Genomic DNA, 20,934 nt, shown 5'->3' on the forward strand with positions numbered 1-20,934 from the left:
GAAGCCCACAACTGTATTACAAATGAACTGCCTCACATGCAAGTAACCATGTACAAGGGGGTAGACCACAGACACCTCAGGAGGGCCACACTGACAGACCGAGTGCCTTAGGAGTGAGTAATGTTGGGTAGAAGGAAGATGTTCTAAATGACCTCCTAGAACCTGGTTCACATTTTATTCAGCCAAGAGCTTGAGAACCTGGAAGTTGGTTTAATAAGTACACTCACCTCAGACTTGTCCCCAGTCACTTACAAGAGTATCTGATCTACAAATCACCTCAGCAGGGCCAGGTTTTTATGTTCTCTAAGGCGTGTGCTTAAGTTACCTTTTAAAAATTAAACTCCGGGGGTGGGGGAGGGGGGCTGGAGAGATGGCTCAGTGATTAAGAGCAGTGACTGCTATTCCTGTGGTCCTGGGTTCAATTCCCAGCAACCCCATGGTGGCTCACAACCATCTATAATGGGATCTGATGCCCTCTTCTGGTGTGTCTGAAGACATCAACAGTGTACTCATATACATAAAATAAACAAATAATCTTTTAAAAAATTAAACTCCTGGGACTGTCTCGGTGGCTAAGCAGGTAAATGCACTTACCACCAAGCCTGGTGCTCTTGAGTTTGAACCCTAAGACCTACATGGTGGAAAGAGAGAACTGCCTCCTGCCGATATTCCACTGTCCTTCATATTCAATAAGTGGTAAGCATTTACCTAGACACACAGAGACATACACAGATAAACATACAAGCACACACAGGGGTTGGGGGTGGGAGGAAGAAAGGGAGGGAGACACATAAGGGAAATGCTGTATCTCCAAAAGGTAACAGTACAGATCAGGGTATAAATCAGCAATAGAACTTTTGCCTGGCACATGCACAGGTCCTGATTCCAATCCTCAGCACCACAAGAAAATAAAATCAACCTAACCTAACACTCCAGACATATGCACTCAGTTCATAAACACTCTTATTTCGGTTTCCACGAAGGCAGGCATGACGGACATCTTGTTCATTCTTGAGAAATAACCATAATGCTAACGTCCTACAGAAATGCAATTTGACGCAGTGGGCTCTGCCCTGAAATAGTACTAGCTCACCAGGCTGACAGCTATAAAATAGAGTTACTGGCCCCACTGCACCTCAAAATACAGTTCTTTATCTCAAAGGGATATCGATGACATCATAGAAGCCCATACCCGACTCTGGAAGCTAAAATCGGGTGCACACTGTGTGAAACCCAGCACCCATTCTGGGAACATCTGTACAACCCTGGCCACGAGATCTGCAGGGGCTGAGGGGCACCCTGGAGGGAGTACAGAGCGGCCTGCAACCCCAAACTCCATTAGACAGAAGCAGGAAGATCACAAGGTCAAGGCCAGCCTGCACTACATAGAGAACCTTCATTCACAAAGCCCCAGCTGCAATGTGCGGTTCCTCCAGACACAGACGACTGCAGAGAAGCAATGATTAACCCTAACCCTAACCCTAACCCTAACCCTAACCCTAACCCTAACCCTAACCCTAACCCTAACCCTAACCCTAACCCTAACCCAAACCCAAATCCAAACCCTAACCCAAACCCAAACCCAAACCCTCTGGGATGCTCTGGGATCTGCACACACACACACACACACACACATGCACACACACAAAAGCACACATGCACGCACATATGCATGCACACACACCAGATCTAGAGTTTATTTTTCCATGGCTTGCTGGTGGCCTGGCCCTATCAGTGCTTGGCACTTGGCGGCTGGTGCTGAAATGTTAATTGAAGCAGAGCTGGGAGTCGATGCTGATAAGCATGCCTAGCAGCAGGACACTTGCACTCCACCATCCCTAGCAACCTCCGAATCCCCTGCATTTTGGAGCTAGGTCTTGTTAACTGGGATGAGTTCCTTTTTCACAGAGAAGGTATGGAACAGAGGGAGCTGGAAGCTAAGGGCATTGGTGAGAGGCAGAGGGTCCACACACTCTGCCACGCCAGACCTAGTATAGCTAGCATGTGAGAGCTGGAGATTGGGCTCCCAGCCAAGCCTGAAGTACGAACACAGATTGATGACAGATGTCTAGATGATAGATAAATAGATGATAGAAGATAGATAAAGATAATAGAGCCATCCATCATACTTGCACACAATACCTTATGGAGCTGGAAACTGAGCCCAGTGCCTTACTAATGGACCCAAAAACACCACTTTTACACAATTTATAATTAACTAAACAATTAAAATTAACAAAGGGAATTGCCATCCTTTTCTCCACCTAAGCACTTTCTATCTTTCATTCACTCATTCATTTATTATTTATTTATTTATTTATTTTGGATATTTCCTTTATTTACATTTCAAATGTTATCCCCTTTCCCAGTTCCCTCCCCTGTCATGGAAATCCCATATCCCATCCCCCTCACCCTCCTTCTGTGAAGGTGTTGCCCACCCACTCACTCCTGCCTCCCTGCCCTGGTGCCCTAGCACTCCCCTACACTAGGGAATCGAGCCTTCATAAGACCAAGGGCCTCTCCTCCCATTGATGCCAGACAAGGTCATCCTCTGTTACATATGTGACTATAGCCATGGGTCCCTCCATGTGTACTCTTTGGTTGGTAGTTTCGTCCCTGGGAACTCTTGAGGGGTCTGGTTGGTTGATATTGTTCTTCTTCCTATGGGGTGGCGAACTCCTTCAGCTCCTTCAGTCCTTTCCCTAACTCTTCCATTGGGGACTCTGTGCTCAGTCCAATGGTTGACTGCAAGTATCTGCCTCTGTATTTGTCAGGCTCTGGAAAAACCTCTCAGGGGACAGCTATATCAGGCTCCTGTCAGCAAGCTCTTCTTGGCATCCACAATAGTGTCTGGGTTTGGTGACTGTATATGGGATGGATCCCCAGACGGGGCAGTCTCTGATGGTCTTTCCTTCAGTCTGTGCTTTGTCTCCATATTTCCTCCTGTGAGTATTTTGTTCCCTCTTCTAAGAAGGACCGAAGCATCTCAGGGATTCACAGGAAGTATTTCTGAAGTTGACAGGTAAATTATTAAAATGGCCACAGCACAGCCAATGATGATGATGATGATGATGATGATGATAAAACTGTGAAATATTCTACCACATCATATACTTGAATACAAGAAGGTGAAAATAATGAAAGCATACAAATACTAGAACAGCTAGCAGTCAAACTTTTCTCACTATGACTAAAGTCATAGTGAGGAATGGATAAAAGACTCCAGGAGACACTGAAAGTGCAGAAATTCAGCTAAGGGGGAGAAAATACTTGCAGTAGTGGGTCAGAATCATTACTATAGAGAAGGTTTAAAAATTATTAAAGGAATGGGGCTGGAGAGATGACTTCAGCAATTAAGAGTACTGGCTGCTGTTCCAGAGATCCTGAGCCCAATTCCCAGCAACCACATGGTGGTTCACAACCATCTGTAATGGGATCTGATTTCCTCTTCTGAGTGTGTGTGAATACAGATTACTCATGTATGTATAAATAAATAATTTTGAAATTATTAAAGTGGGAAAGATAGAATCTGTGTATATACATTCAAGTATACATAGGTACATGCTTTCTATATTATATATACATACATATATAAATTGTTACATATACACATGTATATGCCTCTCAAACATAAAGAGGATACATCACTGAGATACTATTTCTTCTCCATCAGATGACTAAAAACTTAGAAGACAATGCATCCCATGGTCCACGGTGTGGTAAGCTGGCCCTCCCATACAATACTAGATTACCCAACACCTCTTTGATAATATAAGGATAATTCCTTATAAAGTGCATTGTTCAATTTGGACCCTTGGTCCATATATATGAGGCACTCAAGGAACATCTGCTCAATGGAATCATTTTGAATGTACTAAAATAGTCTCATGTGGATCAACAAAATTCACTGGACGTTGCTTAGGAAAAAGCATAGTATAAGAGATATACTGAGTGGAATTGTAGGGGAAATACAGACAATATGGTCGCCAAGCAGCTGCATTTGGCTTAGCTTGAAAGTGCAGGTGATGGAGTCGAGGAGACTCATGAAGCTTCAAACAGGTACCACTGCCATTCTTTCTCCAGAGTCCCTTCTGGGTTTGCTTGGAATGATAGCTGTTTCCACATTCTACTGAATTGTTCTGAAAGACAAGATGTACATGCGCACTGAATTTAAATATATACAGTGTACATTGCATTGTATGTTTAACTTTATTATATGCTCCCATACAGATAGTCTTCACTTTGAACTTTGAACATATTGTACTTTGCAACATTGAGACGAAACACCCCGCTGCTATCATGCTAGAAATGTCTTTGCAAGAAAATAGGAGAAATTTTAAAATAGGAAAATATGTGTGCATTTGTTCCTGGGTTTAACAATATCAAAACAGGCATCGAAAGGATAAAGTAATGAAATTGAGGCTGTACTGACCTGGAGAAGAGGGGAACAGGAATAGAGATTAAAAAGTAGTGCCTCTTCTTGTATTGATTTGTTTGTTTTACATCCCTAACTGGCTCCCCTCCTCCTCTCCTCCAAATCTTTTTGCCTGCCACTCCTCTTCCTCCCATCCACTCCTTCTCTGTCTTTAGAAAGAGGTGGCCTCCCATGCTATCAAACAGCCCTGGCATATCAAGTTGCCATAAGACTGCGTGCTCAGTATGGGGAAAGACTCTTAAGGGCAGACAACAGAGTCAGAGACAGCCCCTGTTCCCATTGTTAGCAGCCTCACTAGAAGACCAAGCTACACACTTTAATATGTGCAGAGGGGGACTATGTCAATCCCCTGCAGGTTCAGTCTCTGTGAGCCCCTATAGACCCAGGTTAGTTGACTCTGTAGGTTTTCTCATGGTGTCCTTGACCCCTCCAATCCTTGTTCCCTCTCTTCCACAGGCTTTACCTAATGTTTGGCTGTGGGTTTCTGGATTTGCTTCCATCGGTTTCTGGGTGAAGCCTCTCTAATGGTTATGTTATGTTTCTGTCTGCAAATTCAACAGAATAACAATAGCAGTGTCAGGGATGGGCTCCCTCGCAGGGCATGGGTCTCCAGCCACATTAGTTATTGGTTGGCCACTTCCTCAGTTTCTGCTCCATCATTATTACCCCAGCACATCTTGTAGGCAGGACAATTGTAGGTCGAAGGCTTTGTGAATGAGTTGGTATCCTAATCCCTCCATCGCAAGTCTTGCCTGGTTACAGGAGATGGCCTGGTTATGGGAGATGGCTGGTTCAGGTTCCATATCCCCCATTGCTAGAAGTCTGAGCTAAAGTCACTCTTCAAGATTCCTGGAAGTTTGCATTGTCCTAGGTTTCTAGCTTGTCCTGAAGATCCCCACCCCCAATCCAGTTCTCTTTCTTAGTTCTCTCTCCCTCTGCCCACCCTTCACCTGATCCTCTTGTTTCCATCCCCACCTACATCCAGCCCCTCCCCCATCCACTCATGATGTCTGTTCTATTTGCCCTTCTCAGTGACATTCAGGGCCCCTTTTGAGCACTCCTTGTTACTACTTCAGGTCTAAGGATTGTAGCATGGCTATCCTTTACGTTACAGCTAATATCCACTTATAAGCGAGTACACCCCATCTTTGTCTTTCCAGGTCTGGGTTACCTCAATCAGGATGATCTTCTCTAGCTCCATCCATTTTCCTGAAGATTTCATGTCATTGCTTTTAATAGCTGAGTAACACTTCATCCTGTAAATGAAGTATTATGTATGCATAGATGTGTAAAATTTTTCATCCATTCTTTGGTTGCGGGACATCTAGGTTGTTTCCAGTTTCTGGCTATTATGAATAAAGCTGCTATGAACATGACTAGTGTCCTTGTGGAATGGTGGAGCATCCTTTGGGCATAGGCCCAGGAGTGTTACAGCTGGGTCTTCAGGTAGATTGGTCACCAGTTTTCTGAGAATTGCCAAATTGATTTCCAAAGTGGCTGTACAAGTTTACAGTCCCACCACTAATGAAGAAGTGTTCCCCCTTGCTCCACATCCTCACCAGCATGAGGGGCAGGCAGCCTCACTTTTTAATCTTAGCCATTCTGATGGGTGTAAGATGGGATCCTAGAGTCATTTTGATTTGCATTACCCTGCTGGCTAATGATGTTGGATATTTCTTTAAGTGCTTCTTGGCCATTATAGATTCCTCTGTCAAGAATTATGTTTAGATCTGTACTCCATTTTTAATTGGATTGTTTGGTTTGTTGATGTCTAGTTTCTTGAATCCTTTATGTATTTTAGTTATCAGCACTGTGGCGTTGATGAACAGCTTTTCCCATTCTGTGGACTGCCATTTTGTCCCTTTGACCTTTGTCCTTTGTCTTACAGAAGACTTTTACTTTCGTGAGATCCCATTTATTAACTGTTGATCTCAGTGCCTCCACAATCCATTGGTATTCTGGTCAGGACGTTGTCCCCAGTGACAATGGAATTGCCACTTCTTTAAGGACAATTTGGTGCACTATTTTGGCTTTAGAATGATTGCAACGTTTCACATATTGAAATAGTTACTTCAGAATTTGGAAATGGATTTTGGCAAAAGGAATGATGCATAGAAAATCAAGGTGTCATGGGCATAAGCAATTTAGTCTCTCCAGCTGGAGAGCTGCCCCCCCCCCAGTACTTTTATTGGTACTTCATAATTATAATTTTGCTACTCTTATACAATGTAATCTAACTATCTGGTTTTCAATGGTCTGAGTCTACGCCTGTGAAAGGTTATTTGACCCTTCAAGGGGGGCGCTGACGACCCACAGGTTAAAAACCACTAGGTTGGAACCCTTCTTCAAGTTTCGAATTTCACGTGATGCTCCTTGTAAAGCGGGAAGGCATAATATTTTAACTCGGGGCTGCTTTAACCTCAAGTCCTGCAAAAACAAACAAACAACAACAAAAAACAAAAGTCAAAGCCCCGGAAACGGAAGCAAGCAGAAGCGTCAGGCTTTATAGTTTTATGGGAAAGCAGGGAGCCAGCCAGCGGCTGATCTGCTGCTGCTGCTGGCTGATCGACTGATCTGCTGAGTCTGATTGGCTGGTCCGAGCTCTTGTCCCCAGCTCTCCAAAATCCCAAGTATTCTGCGCAGACAGTCAGAGGCCGTGCCTGAGTAAACACCAATGAAGACTCCATCCCCCTTTTCGGGCAACTCTGAGAGGAGGGGAGGGTTCAATAGCACAGTTTTCCAAAGTCTAGGAGAAGTCTTAATAAAGTCTTAAAATACTTCAATTTTTCCTCTCCATATGTATACCAAGGATATATGGAAGGGGTGAAGGTATAAAGCTTCCACAAAGATAAAGTCTTATTAATGATGATGAAAAAATCAATATTAGCTAAATTTATGAACTCATCCTGTTAAGGTCCATCTGTAATGTAGGACATTTTAATTCTTTCTTTGAATCATACTCCGAAAAACTAATGAATATATATGTAAATTTAAGCACATGTAAAACTAAACAAGAAAGGTATTTCTGAGAGGAAATTTTCAATCTCCNCCCCCCCCCCCAACCACCACCACCACCAGTTTTTCCACTTTTCCAGTGTGTGCATAATACTTTGATCAGAAAAAAAAATTAAAGTGTAAGTCAAATTGTCACAGGATTTGAGATCCCTGTGGACAAAAAGTGAGGAGTACTGAGGTCTATTTAGGGGAAACACTACAGGCACCTTTGCTAGAAGCAGGACTGCCCGCCTCTGCCACTCCCATCTCTCAACCTTGTTTCTGTCCAGGAAAAAAAAAAAAGAGAGCCGGAAGCATATTGCTTCATCATAAAGATTACATAATATGTATGTGAAATAATTATACAATTACTTAATAGCAAAAATCAAATTTGCTGAATTTTTTTTTTTACTGAAGTTTTTGTTTTTCAAAATTGTGTGCTATCTAGACCTGGGAGAGGGTTCAGAGACTAAAGATGCTTGAACAGGATTCCTAGGATGCACTAACACCCTCAAGTGGTCCACTGATCTCCATCCACTTCCATGTTTGCAGCCCCTTTCCAAGAAATAAATTTCTTAAGTTTTTGTGTTTTCTGACTGGAAAGGGATAGGTGAGTTCCTTTCATCGAGAGTTCAGGAAATAACATCTAAGTCTCTTGTGTAACTAAATTTTCGTGAGAAGATTTTAAAAACATTTTATCTGAAAATCCCTTAAATCTCATAGTGAGTTTTTTTTTTTTAAGTGATTTAAAAAAAAAAAAAAATCTTTCCATCCTGTTTTGGGAATGTAACACCAAAACCCGGTTTGTTGATCTCATTCGCATAAGCTCCAGCAGCGGAGAATTCTTGTTTACAAGCTGTTTTATTTATTATCCCTCCAGTGGACACTTTTACCCTCATGAAAACGAGATGTTCGTCCTTTGTCTCTGCACGATCATATCTGCTGACTCTCTCCGTGTTCCTAACCATTCGCACACCATGGAGACACATTATACTATGCCCAAGCTGTGTCCCAGTTCTGAAGATTTAAGACTGGGTAAAATTTCCCACTTAGACACGCTTGTACACGCTTTAAGGCAGAGAAGGGGGAAGAATCCCAGGGAAGAGATGAAATGAACCTACCTCTACACTTCTGGGGCAAGAGCTTACCTTGCTTCCCAACCAATCCAGAAATACTTAAAGATGACCAGAGCTCCCCCAACTCAATTTCCCTTCCCTGTCAAGTGACAAGACCCTGGCGTTGCTGGACTCAAAAAGAATTGCTCCTCAGGCTGTATTGGTCATTAGTATCTGGAGAAGAAACCCGGCTTTACACCAGTTGAGAACCACGGGCTTATCATATCTTGGGGACTCCCCGGCTTTCTATCCTCAGATTTTCCTTTTCCTCGAAGGTGTTAACTGGGAAAAACAGATGGGTTGGTTGCCATAAAATAGCCCCACAAGTGCCATCCAGGTAATCCAGGTAGCAGGTTCTAGCAGGCTCCCCTCAGACCGGACCCCTCGGGAGCTCTCTGTTGTTCCCTGTTGAGAAATGTCAGTAGGAACCAAACCTCCCAAAAAGATGTGGAGGGACTGAGGACCAACAGAACGGCCCAAATTACCAGTTTTTGGGTAGGAAGGCTCAGGGTTAGCACGTGGTTTCTGTGGGAACCAATGGAGAACCGCGATCTTATCACCCGGTCCTGGTGCCCCAGTCAAGGGAAGGCGCGGTCCAGGATCTTGAGTGTGCATCCCAGAATCTATTAGGACTGCCACTACAGAAGAGGAAGTTGGGGGTGCGACACCTGGCTGTGGTCGAGAACTTGTCAGCTCCTCCCCTCAGCTACGAGATGCTGCCCAGTCCTGTGGCCTCCACCCCTTTCTCGGTAGCTGACATTCTCAGGCTGGAGTGCCAACAGAAGGATTCCAAGACCCCGTCACAATGGGAGTTGCATAGGAACCCAGTAAAGCCTAGGTACCTAAGAATGAACCCGGAATCTGGATGGTCTGAGAGCGGCGACAGGGCACAAGCAGTCCCTTTTCGGTGCACCTGGGAGACAGTCCTGGAGATGGACTCGAATCCTGTGGGGGAGCCACGTAAGTAAGCGCTCTTTCCTACAGGTGTTATTGAGGGAGTGGGTCGTCAATGAGGGAGAAAGTGCATCTTTTGGGGTCCCATCCTACCGCCCCTCATTTTAGGAGTTCAAAGGGCAACCTCTCTGTTTCTAGTCCATGAATTTTGGGATGTTTCTTCCCACAGTCGCCCCTCTAATAACCACAAAGAGGGGATGGAGCCAGGTTATGAGAGCTCCCCTCCCCATACCTCATCACCACTGCCCTTACCTGACTAGCCTGAACCTTCCTGGATGAACCATCCTGGAGCATGTTGATTTATCTGGACATGTGCACGCGCGCGCACGCGCGCGGGCATGCACACACACACACACGCACACGCACACGCACACGCACACGCACACACACACACGTTTCTTATCTCCCATTTCCTCTACAGAAAAGTGTGTATGTGTGTGTGTGTGTGTGTGTGTGTGTGTGTGTGTGTGTGTTGCTTTCCGAGTGAACCTGAGGGTGCTTAAGAATAGGGGACCTTAGTTGGAGATGACCCCCTCAGAATCATGGATCTTGGTCCAAGGAATTTGTAATCTGGTAACTTATATAACAATCCAGGTGGTGTTTATAGGCAGGGAAGGCCTGCCATTGGAAAGAATGAAATGAACTGTCTTCTCACCCAGCCTCCAGGCCCTTCTGAGTATTCCCACCAGACTGAGATGGGGAAGGAAATAGTTTGTCACAACCAGCCTACCCTACCAAGCCAGACCACAGATAATCAAGGCCACAATCTAGCCTAGTAAAAGGTAATCTTTGAGTTATCCTCTGACTTGAGGCTTTTTATCACTGGTCCCCCAAAAGAGAACATTAAATTTTGTTCCGTTCAAAAAGAAATGTATGGGTTTTTTTTGTAGTGGACACTAAATATTGAGTTCCCTGGGCATGGGTCTGTTAACTTAGAGTTGCTTTTAGCTTTGCTAGAAAAGGTTGTTTCTCTCCCAACTGCTCCAGCCCCAGCCCACCCAGAGGTCCTTTAACTGGAAACCCACGGCAACCTGTCCTCTACCACTGTGACAGCCGCCCAGGTCCCACCCCAGCCTGGCTGAGGGCTGTTGGTCAGGGAAATGGGTCATCTGATAAACTTCACCAAAAAGACAAGGGACCTGCCTTCCCATCTGAATCTGTGCTTTCCTCAAAGCAGGGCTCAGGGCTCTCTAATTGTTCTAAGAGGGCACAGGGCTCTAACACCTTTTTATCTGTTTGGCTACTGGGTTTGGGTTTTGTGATTTAACCTTTAATGTGTCCATTGTTGTGAGAGAAAGTAAAGAATCAATTTTCATTGTGTAAAAATGAAATTCAAGGAAGCCAGATGACACTCCTTATTCAGTCCCCTCTGTCCTACGGAAGCTATGTTCTATCAAACCCAGTTCATAAACTGAGTTTATTTTCAGTATTCAACTTGAATGATCTCAGTTTGAGATAATTTTCATAATTTTGGAGACCCCACAGTTAAAGTTTCTATTAAGTTTCTATTAAGTTTTGTTTTGGGATTTACCTGTGTGGGGGCGCTTTTCCTGATGGGGGCTTGGATCCTATCACTAGCCTGGGGCTGGATATGTAGATCTGGCTAACGCAGACCGTAAAGGAGTTATGCTTACTGCCTTTGCTTAATGGGGGCTTTCAATTGGAGTGTCTTGCTTGCTCTACAGTATTGCTGGAGGTTAGTCTCGTTTGTATTTTTAAAAAATAAAACAAACCTCTTTCCTCCCTCTTTGGTGCCCTCCATTTCTTTAAGCGCATACGCCTCCGGGAGAAAAATGTTTTCTCTCAATCTTTTTAAACAGTCATTTTCCCTAGAGGTTGTGCGCAGGGCTGGGGTTGAGAATCAAGATCCCAACCGGGAGCCAGCGGGACCTCTTGAGGACCTTCTGCCTGTCTTGCACTCTCTTCGTTCCCTTCTGTGTCCCCGAATTTCTCTCTTGTGCGTGTCTCTCCACCATCCGTGGAGACCAAAGGGATCTTAAGGCAAGAGAAACGGGCAGCAGGAGAGAAGAGGTTGCATCTAGGCGGACTTGGACATAGTCACAGCCTGGCTAGGGAAAAAAGTACCCAGTTGCCAAAGGGACCCTAGAAGAGGAAGAGACTTTTTTAAAGCCAAAATGTGGATCTCAGCTTCACAAATCAAAGAGAACCTCTATTTCCAAGCTGAGCGTAGGGATCAGGAAATACCCGGGTTTTAATTCACTCAGAGAATACCTTGTTCTTAATTCACATCTGTGTTTGTAAAGTGTGTTTGAAATCCAGCCCCATTCTGATAGGCCCGCTCACATTTTAAGATTCCTCACACTCTTGGACTACCAGACACAACGGAAGACAAGAAACATATCTGATCCGAAGTCTACTATTTGCGAAACGAAATGTAGACCGGGACTCACAGCGTACCAGACTTTATTCAGGCTCTGGAGGGTACAAAAGCCTCAGAGATCGGAGAAATAGGGCATTCGGAAAAGGGTAGAGAAGAGTAAGAGGACAGAAGGATGCTCAGCTGCAGGGGGGAGGGCGGTCTAGTGGAAACCTGAGCCTGATGCTGGCTGTTGATGGTGTTCCTTCCATGTGACTTTAGAAACTTCCCCGAGCACGATCTCCCCACTTGGAACCAGGAACCCGATGACCGAGCGCGGCGTGGGTAACCTGAGCGGCGACATGCGCCGAGGCGGTCCGGTTCCAACCAGAACGCGGCCACAGCGGAAGTCCCGCGTGCTATTCTCGCAGGCCCAAGTGCTGGCCCTGGAGCGGCGCTTCAAGCAGCAGCGATACCTGACTGCGCCCGAGCGTGAGCACTTGGCCAGCGCGCTGCAGCTCACGTCCACGCAGGTCAAGATCTGGTTCCAAAACCGGCGCTACAAGTCCAAGAGTCAGCGCCAGGACCAGACTCTGGAACTAGCGGGCCACCCGCTAGCACCGCGCCGGGTAGCAGTGCCAGTACTGGTACTGGACGGCAAGCCCTGCCTGGATCCTGACGTAGCCGCATTCCTGGGTCCCTACAAAGCCACCTCGGCCTATTCCTGCTTCGGTGGCTACGCGGGCACTCCCTACGACGCTAGTTATGCGAGCCGCTGCACCGGCGCCGGCCCCGGGCCGCTCACACCACTGGCCAGCTCTGGCTTCAGCCCAGGTGGCCAAAGTGCGGCCCCGCAGGGCCATTTGCCCGCCAAGCTTCAGGGAGTCACGGCCTGGTAAAAAGCCTGAGCTTACCTACTGCCATTCAGTGCGGTGCCTGATGCCTGGTCACCTCCCCTTCCTGCTGGTCGCAGCGGGGCTGGAAAGCACTACCCACCTTACTGGTCTCAGAACTGAAATGCTTGGAGGAGCGGCTCCTGAAGACCTTGAGAACATTGTTTCCCTCGGAAGTGTAACCACCTAGCCACGTAGATGCTGTGCAGAAAGACTAGCACAAGAAATTAATAAATCATATTCCCTTGCCCTTCTGGCCTAGAAAAGTAATAGAAGCAACCGTGTACTGCATTATGGATAGATCCTGGCTCTGGGATTAAACCACGTTAAACTTCCACGCTCTCCCACCTAAGGGGAAGCTGTGGGAGAAAGCAAAGAGGATGGAGGGCTCTCAGTAGTGAAAGCCAGAAGCAGGCTTAGATCTGTCCAGTTAGGAAACGGTCACCTTTTCTGGCAAGAGCAAATGAGATTTGGCTGCCGCCTTTCAGGGCTTTGTTATTTAGCTGGGCTGAGGAAGGGCAATGAAAACAGAAGGTGAGCTGTATACTGTGTGTCAGATAGGGAAAATCTAACATAAAGTCCCCAACCGCCAACTGTCGGTCTTTCCTGACAGATTTTTCTGGACATAACCTCCAGAGAAAAAATGCAGCCGAACCCTGTACTTAAGAGAAGGCTGTGGAGAGAAGGTGGGTGACTTTCGCTGAAGAGTGTCTGGGTAGGACTGTTTCCCCTGGAGAGGCCTGGGCTTTGCTATGGAAAGGTCCGATATATGGCAAGTTCAAATGTTTGCAGAGGTGCAAACCTTAGAACCACAGTCCTATCCCAGTAGTTTGAGCTACAAATCAAAGCATGCATTTGGGAGTTTGGGAGTTAGACAATGAACTGCAGTTCCATTGCGTGGCCTCCCTTTCCTTTCAAACGTGGACTAGAGACACACAGTGATGTGATGACCCTGAGTCACCCTGCAGACCTTGCAGGGCGCTGTGACACCCCTATTTGGTCAGCCTCCAACATAAAAACAATGACCTAACCTGATTCACATACAACCCTGAGGGAACTCCTTCTTCCTGAAGACACTGAGGAACTCTGGGTCTCTCAGGACACTAAAGGTTTCTTCCACAAGGAAAGGGGGAGCAAGAAAAGCTCTCTTCTCCCTCTCCTTCCCTGCACTGAGCCCAGAAGTGTTGCTTTGAAAAGTGCAGACACACACACACACACACACACACACACACACACACAGCCTTGGAAGTCCCCAGCCCCCAAACTGTCAGTCTTTCCTGAAGTCTGCCCACTACTAAAAGCTGCAGGCTTTGTGAGTTCCCCTACTGGGAACTGCTGGTCCTCCTGGGCTTTGGCGAGAGAGGGGGGCCACTCTGTAAGCAATCCTGTCTTATCTGCAACCTTCAGAGCTGGCACTCCTCTCACCTCTTAGTGTTCACAAGTCCCCCAAATGGGAAGCAATTGATCTCTAAACAAAACAGAAAAAGCTCTCAGCGAGATAGCCAAGGTTCCTGTCCTGACTGTCCCCAGCCTAGGCTTCACCTAGGCCAGGTGGGAGAGTCAATACATTTGCAGACTTCCTGGCTCCTGATCCTTCATCTCCCAGCCCATCCCCCACCTCCACCCCCCACCTCCCTTTAAGCTCACTGGTTCCCAGGCCATGTACCAAATAGAGTCTAGACAGGAGTTGTGGGAGGTGTGAGAGATTTGAGGTATTTAGTTTTAAATGGTTACCATCATGATCCTCTTCCTCCTCCTCCTCTTCCTCATCATCACCACCACTCTCATCATCATTCAGAGTTGGAGAGTTTACTTAATGCTTTTAAAACTTCCATTTGAAAAGCACCTAGAATCCCCAGTCTTTGAATATTTGCCTTATGAATCACTTTACTGGAAGAGGAGGTTTAAAGTCGGTGCTCCTTGGTCCTCCTTTCAGAAGGGTGATAGAGAGTTAGGAGGCAGTTGTGTCCATTACTCTGGTCTGAGTTTAATTCTGAGCATGCTCTGTGACCTTCGGTGAGTCTTCTAACCTCTCTGAGCTTGGTCTCTCCATCTGTAAGACTTAAGGAGCTAGAACTCTGACCATTAACCTAACTCTGGGCAGCTCTCTGTTGCCTAGACATGCCCTCTAATTTTTAAAACTAGAGACATATAGGTGCTATGTCCAGAATGCTACAGAAAACATCTAGATGCTGTTTAAAGAACACTTGTAAGGTAAACAGGATCTGTCAACAATTTACTGTGATCAAACCTGGGGTGCTAGTTCCCCTGCAGCTCGGATCCCACCCTCTCCCCCACACACACACCTCAGAAGCCGGTCCAGCTGCAGAGAGGGAGATTTTAGGATTTCTATTATGGATCTGGTCCTGTGGATGCTGCTTTAAGCTGTGGTTTAATTGTGTCTGGCTCTGAAGGATACTGGGAATCATCCTCTGCATGGATTCTTTAGTGAGTGGCCTCCCTTTTTCCCCATGCTGTGTGGGGATTCCTCCAGGCTGTTAGATGTAACTTGGGCTAGTTGGTTTGCTGCATTGGAAGTCACTAGGTCCCTGTGTGTACTTTAATGCATGTGTTAGCTGGCAGTATAGGACATTTCTAGCTGGGGACCATAACACTGCTTTAATGGTGCCATTTCTCGTGGGTATCGCTGTACTCTCCATCTGAGATTTGTCTCTTCTTGCTACTGTGACTTGGTAGGCAGTGATCTGCTGGTGGATTTCTATTCATTTGTGAGCAGTGTGTGTGTGTGTGTCTGTCTGTCTGTCTGTGTATGTGTATGTGTGTCTGTATGTGTGTATATGTATGTGTGTGCATGTATGTGTGTGTGTATATGTGTGTGCATGTATGTGTGTTTGTGTGTATATGTGTGTGCATGTATGTGTGTTTGTGTGTATATGTGTGTGCATGTATGTGTGTGTGCATGTATGTATATGTATGTATGTGTGTGTATTAATAGGGATTGAACTCAGGGCCCCACACATGCCAGGCAAGTGCTCTATGGCTGATCTACAACCCCAGTGCTGATTTCTATTGATGTAATGAATTAAAACAGGATCATATAATGTTAAAGGGCCAAGGCTGGGGATGTGGCTCGGTTGACTTGAGTGGATCAGAGTTCAAGGCTGCATACTAAGCCCTGAGTATGAGGTCAACTTGGGACACAAGACAGCCTGTTTTCTTTTGAGTTTTTTAGGATATCGTTTTGTTTTTCTTAGCACAGAGGAACTGGAGAGGCAGCGAAGAACATTTGCTGCTTTTTCAGAGGACCCTAGTTCAGTTCCCAGCCACATCTTTTTAAACTAGAGTTTAGGTGATCCAATGCTTTTTTTTTTTTTGTGGCTATTTTATTTACATTTCCAATTTTATCCCCTTTCCCAGTCCCCCTGCCCCGGAAACCCCCTATTGTATCCCCCCCTCCCCTGACCCAATGTCTTATGATTTCTGAAGGCCAGTGGCATGCAGGCAAAACACTAGAACACCTAAGATAAAAAGCACAGAGAGGGTGGGGTGGCATCGGGCAGGAGAAGGTACTGCGGCACCTCTGGGTGCCAGGGCAAGCTACAGTTGAATTTGTTGTTATTGTTAGCTCTTGCTCTGTTCATGTTCTTGTTTGTATATATTTCTGTGTATTCTAAGCCTCGGGGGGAGCAGGTCCTACATTCAGTGAGCAGCTCTTGACTGCCTTCCACTAGATCCTATTTAGGTGCCTCTAGCAATGTCCAGCCCCCAGCCTCAACCTGAGGGAAAGAAAGGCAGGATCTGCTTGATGCTGTCCAGATTCCAGGGTAAGAGAGACAAGATCTGCCCAGCAGCTGACAGGAGCCTCTGAATGCTCTCTGGGTCTCAGGGGCTGGCCTTTGAAGTAGATCTCAGTCCAGCCTGCCTCCTCCCTACCATACCTAGGTGACTTCTCCTCTCACCAGCTCAGCTTAATTGCCTGGAACCTGCCTTCCTGGAAATGGAATCCTGAGTAAAGCCTTTAGTGGGCCAAACTTTTCATCATAGCTCTTGTTTGTTGTCCTTCTCTGTCCCTCACGCCTCATCTACACAGTCCCCGGGGACGCCTGTCTCAATGTCCAGGCTGCTCTTAGAGCCCTGAGGACAGCCTCAGAAAGCACTCGCCCTTCCTGTCTGTCATTTCTAAACAAAGCAGGTCTGGCCTGGACATTGTATTTCCACCCTCAGCCTGTGCCGGAGCTGGGACCCTGGGTGGTATTTGGTGAGGGAATTGTTGCTGGTTAGGTTTCTTGCACATTCCCCAGGCTTTGACTTGTGGGGTTGGAATCTTACAGAAAAGTCACATTTTGGGGGCTGGAGAGATGACTCAGCGGTTAAGAGCACTGGCTGCTCTTCTAGAGGTCCTGAGTTCAATTCCCAGTACCCACGTGGTGGCTCACAACCATCTGTAATGGAATCTAATGCCCTCTTCTGGTGTGTCTGAAGAGAGCAACAGTGTACTCATATACATAAAATAAATCCAAAAAAAAAAAAAAAAAAAAAGAGTAGCATTGTCCTCTGGCTGCACACACTCGCATGCTCCTAACCACATGTATAAGAACACACACTCGCACGAATGCACTCACAGATCCTTTGTGATCTCTGCTGAGTTTAACACACTTTCCCCTGCACCAAGAAAGGGATACACTTCACTCTAGCTAGGGCAAGGCCATCATTTAATTCACTGGTGAGACACAGTTCCTAACAGTGCTTACAGAAGGGACACCCTTGGCAGAGGGGTCTGGCTAGCGCCCACTGTTTCTCTCCTTATTCTTTCTTCAGTCACTGAACCCCAAGTTTTAGTCTCGCACACCTCTCAGCTGAAGATTGTGTTTTTTTCCAGCCTTCTGTTCAGTTGGCAGCAGTCAAGCAACACTGTTCTGACTTAAAAGATATGTGCAGAAAATAATGGGTGTGCCTTCCGGGGTTGCCTTCAGCAGAAGGGATCTTCTGTCCTCTTCCTGTGGCTGGCTGGAATACTGAGGAAATGGTGGGGGGAGCTGCAGTGATCTTAGATGCTGAAAGATCAATCTGGTGGGAGAAGCCTAATGCCTAACACAGTAAGTGGCTAAAAAGTGAAACTGTATCAGCTTTTATCCATTTACTCCTCAACTGCTACCTACCTGAGAGCAACAGTAGCTTTCTTCATCTTAAAGCCACAGCTATTGTGGCTGTTGTAATAGTAACCAAACAAGGTTCTTAACCTAGTTCGAGGCCAGCCTGGTCTACAAAGTGAGTTCCAGGACAGCCAGGGCTATACAGAGAAACCCTGTCTCAAAAAAACCCCAAAACAAAAACAAACAAAACAAAACAACTAACAAGGAACATAGGCAGGTAATTCGAAAAGCAACAACAAGACAAAAGATGCCTACAAAACAATCAAGTCCAAGTAGACCAAGCGATATCTGCAAAGAAAAAGGGCATGGGACAAGGCCCCTGGACTGGGGAGTAGAATTTGGCTGAGTGGAAGAAAAAAAAAAAAAAAAAAAAAAAACAGGATATCTACACAGAAGAATGCAGAGAGGCAAGACAGGGCACAAACCGCATGGAAACCAAGGGTTTAGGATGGAAGAACCAAGCTCGCCAAATAGACTCAAGGCCAAGGAGATTAAAAATGTATCCTGAATGAATAAGGGGAAGCCGGAGTTGAGGCTTCTCTGCATTCGCTGCTTTCCATGAAATCCCGACGCTTTCCACAATCATCGAAGGATTCTGGGTTTGAGGGTAATGCCCAAGCAAATGCAGCCATTTTGCCAAGGATTCTCACCTGGTGCCCCGCTCTCTGACTCGATGTGGCGCTTCATCACAGCCTCACAGGGGAAGTTCGATAAGTAAGGAATTTCCCGACTCTTTAAAATGTCTGACATATACAAAACATCACAGTTGCCCATGAGACTCGGGTCCGCGTTCAGAGGTAGTCTGTGTTGAGAATCAATCTCACAAACCTCTGTGGAAGGGTCACATATGAAGTCAACATGCTTTGAAAGCAAGGCAATTGTTATTGCTTGCAGAACTTCAAGTGACCACCAGGGGACGCCATTGCTTCCATTTTTCTCCTTGGGGCGGAGGACTGCTACACTTTCCTTGAACCTCTTTGCCAAAGCTTCCAGGTTTGGCTGTTAGCAGAGTTCCTTGTTTCTTCTCAGTCAGGTGAAGTCCACCCATTTCCTGATGGCTAAGTGTGACCAGAAGACAGAACCCCAGAGGCACAAAAGTTCCTAGGAAAACACTAAGTGCTAAACAGGGCTGAGCACCCACTGATGTCAGACTTAATTGCCATGCAAGGCAAAGCATCCTTGCAAAGGTGAAGAAAGTAGGAAAGCTGGAGACTTTACCTAAGACCACCTTTACAAATGTGTCAGGCTAGACTATAAACCCACTAACCTTGTTTGCCGGTCTTCTGTTCAGGGCAAAGAGTACACAGTTATTCTAAGATGTAACTGTTTCTGATTCTTGTTTGTGTCTGATGTGGGAATCCTTGTTTTGAGACAGTGGTCCATGCTGCTCTTGAACTCTTGAACCTCCTCCTGTCTCAGCCTCTTGAATGCTGAGATGGCAGGCAGGCTCCACCAAACCCAGCAAAATATTATTTTGAAAATGATTCTGAACAGAACACACTGTACGGACCAGGCTGGCCTCAAACAGAGATCAGCTTGCCCTGCCTCCTAGGATTAGAGGCAGGTGTGTATCAGCACAACTCGGATATACCCTTCTATTTTTCTCTTGTCCAGTCTCAAACTCACTTCAAGGGAGGACCGTCTTCCTGTGAGGTCCTTCCTGTTTGAACTGAAGCAGGTGAATTGTTGGGTCTCTTGGTTGCAGTTACAAAATGCCTTACACTGAATGGTGTAAAAAGAAGTTCACTAAGCTTACATTTTTAAAAGTTAAAAATCCAAGATTGGGTATCTCTCTTTGCTCTAGCAAGCGCTCTCTCAGGTCCTGCCCCAGACTGCATCATGAGATTGATAGGCACATGGTAGGAGCCTATGGTGAGGCAGAAGCCAGCCTTGAATGTGTGTGTGTGTGTGTGTGTGTGTGTGTGCAGGTGAGGGTGTGTGTGTATGTGTGTGTGTGTGTGTATGGTATGAGTATGTGTGTGTGTATGGTGTGAGTGTGTGTGAGTGTGTGTATATGAGTATGGTGTGAGTGTGTGTGTGTGTGTGTGTGTGTGTGTGTGTGTGTGAGTTGCTCTTTCACAGCCTTCTCCAAGGAGCAAACTCCATGAGACCAGTGTTCACTGTTTTGAGAGCATGTCCCAAGGACCTGCCACCTCTCAACAACCTACCAACCTCTCCCTGCCACTGCCACGCTGGACACCAGCCTTCCCACATGTAGAACATTTTAAACCATACCCACAAGGCACCAGTGAAGAACAGAGGTTCCCTCCCTCTCAAACAGGATGACCTGACTTCAATCTCAGGTTCGCAGAGTTCTCTCTCATCTCCACACACATGCCATGTTATGTGCAACCTCTGTCTTTCTCTCTGTCTGTCTCTCTGTACCCTCTATCTGTCTCTCTGTCCCTCTGTCTGTCTGTCTCTCTCTCTCTTACACACACACACACACACACACTCATAGACACTAAAAAATACTAAATTCTATCAAGAATACTTTAGCTGAGATAGCAACATTTTACTTCTTTGTATAACTATATGTCTGCCGTGTGTGTGTGTGTGTGTGTGTGTGTGTGTGTGTGTGTGTGTGTAACAATCTTCCTTTTCTGTCCTACTTACTACCCCTCCTCTTTTCCCTCCCTCCCTTTGGAGAGCATTTAAGGTAGGTGGGATGGTTCTTGCCTGTATAACCCAGCACTCTGGAAGCGGAGACAAGGATCAGTCACAGTCAGCTACAGAGCAAATTCAAAGACAAGCTGGGTTTTATGCGATACTGTCTCAAAAAAAACAAAACAAAATGAAAACTCAGCAAACTGAAAAGCAAAAACTAAAAACAAACAACAAAACAAAGAGTGTTTTAAAAGAAAAAAAGAAAACTAGCCTGTGCACTGGTGGCCAAAGTTCTGACTTTGTCACTGGTATGCAATTTCAGGAAAGTCTCTTGAGACCTCAGTTTCCCTACTTCCAATATGATACCTTAAGTCTCATATCTAAGTCTTTCTCTGTCTCTGTCTCTGCCTGTCTCTGTCTCTCTGTCTCTCTGTCTCTCTGTCTCTGTCTCTGTCTCTCTGTCTCTCTGTCTCTCTGTCTCTCTCTCTCTCTCTCTCTCTCTCTC

The 20,934-nt window shown here is 46.0% G+C and overlaps 1 protein-coding gene across 3 annotated transcripts; it reads left to right on the plus strand.

Annotated features, from left to right (window-relative positions):
- The first annotated feature begins 9,042 nt into the window (after nucleotides 1–9,042).
- Nucleotides 9,043–13,005, plus strand: Nkx2-6 (NK2 homeobox 6). 3 transcript variants are annotated; one of them, XM_021181907.1, is made up of 2 exons: nucleotides 9,043–9,504; nucleotides 12,098–13,005. In XM_021181907.1, the coding sequence occupies exons 1-2, from the start codon at nucleotides 9,258–9,260 to the stop codon at nucleotides 12,712–12,714; spliced, it is 864 nt and encodes a 287-aa protein (XP_021037566.1). In that variant the 5' UTR covers nucleotides 9,043–9,257; the 3' UTR covers nucleotides 12,715–13,005. The 3 variants fall into 3 exon arrangements, with proteins under 3 accessions (XP_021037566.1, XP_021037567.1, XP_029324572.1); XM_021181908.1 differs by having other exon boundaries at nucleotides 9,414–9,508; nucleotides 12,098–12,973; XM_029468712.1 differs by lacking the exon at nucleotides 9,043–9,504 and adding an exon at nucleotides 10,220–10,280 and having other exon boundaries at nucleotides 12,098–12,811.
- The last annotated feature ends 7,929 nt before the right edge of the window (nucleotides 13,006–20,934 follow it).

Source organism: Mus caroli, chromosome 14 (assembly GCF_900094665.2).
Source record: "Mus caroli chromosome 14, CAROLI_EIJ_v1.1, whole genome shotgun sequence".
In the NCBI taxonomy this organism is placed as follows: Eukaryota; Metazoa; Chordata; class Mammalia; order Rodentia; family Muridae; genus Mus; species Mus caroli.

What these genes read in the sequence shown, in the direction of transcription:
- Nkx2-6 (XM_021181907.1), top strand. Translation starts at nt 9,258, where the DNA reads ATGCTGCCCAGTCCTGTGGCCTCCACCCCTTTCTCGGTAGCTGACATT. An exon ending in GAATCCTGTGGGGGAGCCAC is followed by an intron (nt 9,505 to 12,097) that starts GTAAGTAAGCGC and finishes ATGTGACTTTAG; the next exon opens with AAACTTCCCCGAGCACGATC.